The sequence below is a fragment of the Apteryx mantelli genome, chromosome 13 (assembly GCF_036417845.1).
Source record: "Apteryx mantelli isolate bAptMan1 chromosome 13, bAptMan1.hap1, whole genome shotgun sequence".
Lineage (NCBI taxonomy): Eukaryota > Metazoa > Chordata > Aves > Apterygiformes > Apterygidae > Apteryx > Apteryx mantelli.
This window is the reverse complement of record NC_089990.1, coordinates 24,717,502-24,724,892: the sequence shown is the minus strand read 5'-3', so window position 1 is coordinate 24,724,892 and position 7,391 is coordinate 24,717,502. Positions and strand designations below refer to the sequence as shown.

Genomic DNA, 7,391 nt, shown 5'->3' with positions numbered 1-7,391 from the left:
CGCCGCCGCCTCGCGCCCCGCGCGCGCGCACTCGGGCCCCGCCCCCTCGACCGTTAGCGGCGCGCGTGCGCGGCGCGGGCAGGGGGCTGCGGCGGGTCCTGCGGCGCGGGCGGGCCGGGGCGGCGGCGGCGGGAGCCCGCGGCGATGGGGGGGCGGGGGTCTCCTCGCGCGCGCGGTGCTGCAACGGAACGGATGTGCGAAACAAAGTTGAGCCGGGAGCTGCCAGAGCTGCGGCGAGGGCAGTGTCCCTTCACAATACGGTTGCAGCAGAAGACAATAAAGGCATCGTCATTCGTTTCGCACTGCTTCCTCCTCCAGGGTGTATGTTGGGCCCAAATACATCCCTCCCGGCCTTCTGGTAATCAAGGGTTAGATTTTGTTTTGCTGTCATGAAGGACAAGTGCTGTGAGCGGAATCTATTTTTTTTCTTTTTTTTTTTTTTTTACCCTTTACTTTGGCCCGAACACCACCTTTAGCTGTTGCGGGAAGGTCTGGTCTGCGGACAAGCCAGCATCCCCCAAGCGCAGCGCTATCAAATGGCGTCGGTGCTGGAGCGGCTTCGCCTGCCCGTCCGCTCAGCCACCAGCGTCACTTCGTGTAGCCCGTCCACGCGTTTCTGTGATTTCACATGAAATAATCTGCTCGAGGTTTGTTCCCCCCCCTCGAGGAAGCAGCAGGATCCACCCCAAACCCGCAGTCGGGTCCCATTCAGGCCAGGCTGTGAGAAGATAGATAGGCCCATAACAGCAAAACTTGAATTGGCTCCTCTAAATAAGCTTTGGAGAGGCACCAAAATGCTTATCATTCTTTATGTCAAGGCTGCATCTATCCCCTGTGAAATAAGATCTCTTCAGTGTCTGTGGAAAACACGTTACCTCATCCATCACGCAGAAGAAATCTGTGTGCAGATGACCTGTTCTCCACAAATATGTGGAGATACCAGGAAGCAGGAGGACTTACATCTTTACATTGCTTTTCCGTTTAGGGGGGTGGAGCGGGGATGGGTGGGTTGGCAATTCTCGAAACTTCACAAATAGACAAAAACAAACTAAAAGCATATTATTATTTTTAAAATAGCTGCAGGCTCCTTTTGGGTGACACGTGTTTTTTTTGGTGAAAAAAAATGCCACTGAACCTTGACTCTTGTGGCAGTGCTACACCCTGCCACATCATCAGGATGGCAATTTGCAGCAGCCTAATCCTCAGAAATGTATGAAGAAGGGACAGGCAGCACCGCTGAGAGCAGCCCGTGAGACATAAGAAGCCAATACATCTCTGTCTTGACACAGTGGCTTTTTTTTCAAATGGAGGCCCACTTGCACTCTTAGGAGGACAGCAGCGTGTATCAAGGCTCCCTTTTTCCCAGGCAGTTGGCAGGTTTTTAAAGCAAACAGAGTTAAACTGTTTGAAGACCATCAGATCACACATTTGCTCAGCCACTTCCAACCCACCACCTCGTTTGAGGACACCCTTTCTCTTGGGTACCTTTCCTCCTCTTTCTCCTTGCCTGATCCTCCATAAGGCAACCAGTGACTTTACCGACAGTCATGCCCTTAGGCCGCTGAGGAGAAAAAAGCGACCAGCAGATCAAAGGGGTCTATAACAGGAATATGTTATATGGTGACACAGGTAAGTGGGTTGCGCATGAGCTATGAACGTTTATTAGAACTGTACTCTTGAGGTTAAACAACTGCTACAGGAAAATACAGTGCTGAAGAGATATGGTGCAAAACGTATGATGGACCAAACTCTTTCCCCATAAGGCCACGCACCCATCAGGAACTCTGGAATCAGTGAATATGTTATTTCTGCAGATCATCTTCTCAAAGTGCATCTCTAATTATATACCCCTCTGTTTTGGCATTTTAAACAATCCCCTTTCGACCATGGCTTAATAAGGCTTGTAACAGCTTCTGTACCCATCATTCCCAGAGACAGGTGTAAGTACCAGGAAGAAACTGCAGACCAAGGTTTTCAGAAATGAGCAGCAATTTGGGGAGGTTCAGCCTGAGATGCTTGTCAGCCTCTTCTGTTCAAAAAGTGGCTCTCTCTTTAACATCTCAACTTGAGACCGTAGAAATGTAGGCAGCCAAAATCAGGAGTCATTTCTGAAATCGTGGCTTTGCGATTACTGCTATGGGCTTCTCCCCCGTGCTTTCATAACGGGCTTCAAAGCTGCTGTTGATCCCCTGGCTATACTAAGCATGCTCAAAATGGAGCTGCCCAATCCCCTGTCGCAGACAGGGCTTTAAAGTCTCAACCTGAAAGCTGTCCTCTAGTAAAGCTGTTACTGATTTCAAATGGAGTTCCTCTCATGGAGTGCTTCTAAGGTCATGCCTATAATTCGGTTAAATAACCGGTACAGTGGCCTAAAAAAAGCTAAGCAGCACTGTGCTGTTAAAACACTAACTTGCTAAGCTTTTGCATGCGTGCCAGCTTCCGGCACTAAGAGCATAAAGAATTCTCTGGCTAACAATAGTCTGCATTAGAGCTTTTGCCATCACCTATTTCCGAGTAAGAGCTATTACAGAACTGACTTGGCTGCTTTGCAGATATTTCTAATGCTTTCAGAGAGAAAACAGTAACTTTTTAGACACATTCAGAGCTGTACTTTTAAGGCAGAGAGATTGACTTCCTAGGTTTCGGTATTCAGTTTCCTCAGTGGCACAGCATTCAGCCTCTCAGCAGCTTAATTAAGGGTTAAAATTATGAGATTCTGACTTCTAGTATGTAGAGCACTTGCTAGAAGTTCAATTTTGTGAGTTAGCATTTGTGATGTGAATAACTCACAGCAATAAAAGAGGCATTACAGCAAGCCTCGGCAAGGTCAGGGAAAATTCAGATTCAGCTGAGCAGCGTTCCTTGTCAGGTGAGCCAATTGAGATATGTATTCTCTGGCATTTTTTTTGGCCATTGGACACTTACCATCAGAAGCCAAGTTAAAATACCAGGTGAAAGAGAGTGTTATCTTCCCAAACAGGCAGCAGACATGCATGCTGCTGAAGGAACCCACTAGGGAGTAGGCAGAAAAGGGAAATTAAAGCTGACACACAATTAGAGTAAAGTGAGTCTGCATGTGCTCCTGAAAAGCCATGGAAAGCAAATGGAAATCAGGCAGAAGCTATTTCTAGGCAGGATTTGGGGGTGAAACAAACAGAAAAAGGCTTTTGCTAAGAGCTAAATTCAAACCTTCCCAAGAATCCAAATTTAGTGTTTAACGCTTCTCATATCTGCCTGTTCTGTGCCAGCTGACAGGCACTAAGCTGCAGCCTGATTGCAAAAATGAAAGAAAAAATCAAGGATTTCTCGCAATTAGCTTAGATAGACCTAAGGAGCTTCTACCTGATTTCCAATACAGGGAGCACTAGGGAATCTTAATGAAGTTAAAGACAGGTGGAGGGGCTCAGCACCTTTGGAAAATCAGCCCACTTATCTTTCATAGACGACACTGCTTTATCTTGTTAACATTGATGCTTGTCTTGTATACAGCTGACAGCATAAACTAGTGGATGTTAAACTCATTCATTGTGATGAGGCAGTGAGAGAGAAAATAACTTCAGGAAAGGGGGAGCAGGAATGTTGCTATCTCAGCCAGTCAGAAACTGCTAGATACATTCTGATACGTGCTGCCGAGGACTTTCCACTGGCTGCCATCTCCAGCTTTGCAAAACCCTGCAAGCAAATAAGAGAAGGTGAACACAGGATCTGGGTACCACACAAAACGCCGCATTACAGAGGTCAGTGAAGCAGATGAACACGCAGGAATGGGATGAAAAAGGCTAGCTAGTCGCATTGCATTACGTGATAAACACGGCAGCCATTTATGGAATGGGGCAGGTGCCCCTTTCTTTCCCTTCCTCTGCTCTATCATGAGGCAGAGGGAGGAAAGCAGGCACCTTTTGTATAACCTCACTGTGATGGCAGGGTTTCTGATTGCTACTGTGGTGACTTCTATCCCCACGAGATTATCAAACTCAACAAAATCCACCCCAGTCTACTTCCTTGGTGAGCTGTCAACAGAGCATGCAACTCTTCAGTTTTCCCAGGGATCTCCATCTCAAAGGTTTTTTACATAAAGCAGTAACTTCACCTGCCACTGACATGCTGCCTCCTGGCTGGAGGAAACTTAAGGCTGCCAGCGGCACCCAGCCACACTGCAGCAGGTTTGCCCACAAAGCGAGGGGGAACTCACTTCCTGGGAGGACTCAGAGAGGACCCTCAACCTCTAAGGGATACTTTTCTGCTCATCTCCCCAAAGTGAAGCTAACACGGCCTGTGTATCACATTATGACCAGAGAGAGTCCCTCTCTGTAACTGAGATCCCGGGGACGAGCTGTAGCATGTTTCTAGCTATTTCTGTGACAACGCTCCTTGTTTCCCACTAAAAACCCACAGGAAAATCCCTGCGTAGGTCACTTGGCAAGTATCAGGGTTAAATGCTCATCATTCAGTAAGCTCTTCATGAACTCTCATCCAGCCATTTATGCTGATGCTGTAAAGGGGCACTCACCTAGAAGAGCTTCTCATAGCACTTGTCACAGTGGACAATGTCCCGGTGGATGAATATCTTATCCAGAAGATCTCCCATTGCTTTGTGGCAAATTCCACACTGCCAAAGGAAAAACAAGATGGTTGGACAGTAACCAAAGCACCACACAATAATGTCAGTATGAAGGGGGCAGAGAAAGGAATAGTCTTTGTATCATTTTAAAGGTGGTGAATATGTCAAATCAGTGGCCTTTAAGACTAAACGCTTCTACGATGGAGACAAATGCCACCAGAGGCTTCCTCCACCCACACCCATACCCAATATTTCCACAGGCTGTACTTGTAAACTTTACAAAGTTTGTTCCCCAATACATGTCTTGCTGAATCTCTCAGAGGCCACAAAGCAGCATGTCTACCACAAGGACAGGGATGTGAGGGAAGAGGATGTCCTGCAGTGAGAAGGCAGCACGTCAGTGGCAGGTGAAGTTACTGCTTTATTTAAAGATCCTTTGAGATGAAAACCACTGGGAAAACTGAAGAGTTGTATATTCTGATAGAATAGCAATTCCATCAGAAAGAATTCTGCTTGCTCTAATATACATTTATTTGAGGAGGTGAAAAACTTTTGGGACACAATCAAAACGTGTGACTGCATGATTTTTTGTCCCATTGTGGATGCAAGTGTTTGGCACGCACTACATGCACAATATACACTACTCCAAAAGTGTGTGGACAGAATTTGCACCAAGACCCCTACTCCCACCACCCCATTTCACAGCAACATGCATAAGGTGGTCAGTAATAAAGTTTTTTACCCTGAAACAGTATTCATGGCAGCAGATGTTAAGATGCTCTATGATGATCTTAGGGCAGTCTCGGATCTCACGGCCACAGTAACTGCAAACAGCTTCACAGGACCTGTGAAGGAGCAGAACAGTGAATTCCTGCACCACGGTGCCTCTGTAATGCAAACAGGTTCCAGTCCCATCACTGATAGCAGAGATCTCTTATCTAACACCAGCACTGCTCTGCTCCAGCTGCCTGCTTCTACATGAGTTTGGCTGTGCCAAGAGACAACACAGAAGACCATGGGGTACCCCAGGTATGCTGTGGCTCAAAGGCAAAGACCACAACAGCAGAGCAGAACAGAGCATTAACTCAATGTCACTGTATTTTCGAAAGACCATTTAAACTTCCTGCCACGATTTCACCAAACACATACCAGTATTATAAAAAAGTGAAACCTTAAAGTTGTTTCTGTGCAAGTCTGCTGAAATCGCCATGCAGCCCTGAACATCCTACCTCTGCAGGGGAGAGCTGGACAGGTAGCTGTGGTGGCTGGAGGTTGTTCTCTCCAAATTGGTCAAATCTACAAGACTGCCACTGGAAACGGAGGGAAATATCAGCATTTAGCAATGATACATGGGAAAAGTGTGGCACATGGAACCGTTAATCATTAGACTCTGATAACCTAAAGTCCTGACTGAGTCACAGTGCTTCTTTGAAATGTCCCAGCTGCCCGTTTCTTGGAGAGAAGGTTGATCTTGCCCAACTAGCTCTGAAAAGGCCCTAAAAGCCAGAGCTACACTGATTGATGGACCTGGGCTGCCAGCAGCAGCACCTGCTAATCTTTGCTGTATTCACAATGCAAATTCGGCTGTGTAAAAGTGGCAGTATCCCCCTCCCTGCCCCATACCACAGTCACTGTGTCTCAGGCCTGACTCACAGCACTGCTCTGAGAGCTGGGAGGGTGGTACAGGTCCTATGGCCTGCTCAGAGCTCAGCCTGGCAGATAAGGTTTGCACAGAAAAAAAAAAATTGGAGAAAGGGGCAGCCAAGAGCTGCTGGCCCCAGGGCCTATGTGAAAGCACTGAAGAACGTGTCTGGCTGCTCTACCACAGGAGGAAGCGGGATGTGGGCAGCCTGGCTGGGAAACCAGGAGAGTCACCCTGAAATGGGGCTCCTTTGAGCCTGAGGGAGGTGGCATGGACATGTAGCAGCCCTGCCCTGCAGCCTCTCCCCTCCCGCGATCCTCTGTGCCAGACGGAGCTGGTGGCACGTCACAGTGATCACCGCTGGCCGCCGTGGCGCAGCAGAGCAGCCTTGGCACATCGCTGCAGGGGGGTGTCAGGAAGTCAGCATTTTCAGTCCCACACAACAGTCTGGCAATGCAGCTTGTGAGGGGGCTGAGAAAACCTAACATCTTGCCAAAGGAAAAGGAAAGATATTGCTCCCCCTTACCCTCTCCATCCTCCAGTATGCTCCCAGCCACATGCTTCCACCCACCTACTTCTTGCCAGCCATCAAACCCCTCTGTGAGACAGGTGTACTCATTAAAATGACAGAAAAGAGGGGACCGGACTGGCTGGGAGCAGAGAAGGAAAGAGGGGGAGCAGCAGAGGAGGAGGAGAAGCAAAGGCTCCCCTGTCAGTGAGAGCCACTTCTGCCTTGGCTCAGCTGCCTTTGGGCTCGTGGCATGCTGTCCAGCAGGTCTGCGCTTGGAGTCTTTATGGAGTCTTTACGGAGTCTGTAATCACCTTCCACGGTAATACCAACACAGCATTGAGGGAGGATAAACCCCAGCAGGGAGGCATCGTAACTGGGCGTTAACTAGCTGTCACAGCAATGTAAGCAGGATGTACGTAGGGCCACGTTCTGCTCTCAGTCACATTGCTGTGAATCTGGAGTAGCTTTACTGATTTACTTTTGACCGAGCAAAATATAAAAGACAGAAATTTTTAGTTTGAGAACAGCATCTTTTTAACTTTTTTTTTTTTACTCATAAATGGCTCGTCTTTTCAGTGAGAACTCACAAACCCCACATTTTTCTCACCAGTTCCAGGCTTTTTCTGTGTTTCTGCAAACGTGCAGTGAGGCCTGACAGTGTCAAATATGTAGTGTTT

General features: G+C 47.8%; 1 protein-coding gene across 4 annotated transcripts in view; it reads right to left on the bottom strand.

Moving 5' to 3' along the window:
• Positions 1-1,083: 1,083 nt before the first annotated feature.
• Positions 1,084-7,391, bottom strand: part of ZNF185 (zinc finger protein 185 with LIM domain) — a 56,147-nt gene continuing 49,839 nt past the window's right edge. For all 4 annotated transcript variants that reach the window (XM_067304401.1, XM_067304402.1, XM_067304404.1 and 1 more), the window contains 4 exons: positions 5,791-5,871; positions 5,304-5,406; positions 4,511-4,609; positions 1,084-3,672 (listed from right to left, as the gene is read on the bottom strand). In XM_067304401.1, coding sequence (XP_067160502.1) covers positions 4,511-4,609; positions 5,304-5,406; positions 5,791-5,871 — 283 coding nt within the window. In that variant the 3' untranslated portion in view covers positions 1,084-3,672. The remainder of the gene's footprint in view (positions 3,673-4,510; positions 4,610-5,303; positions 5,407-5,790; positions 5,872-7,391) is intronic.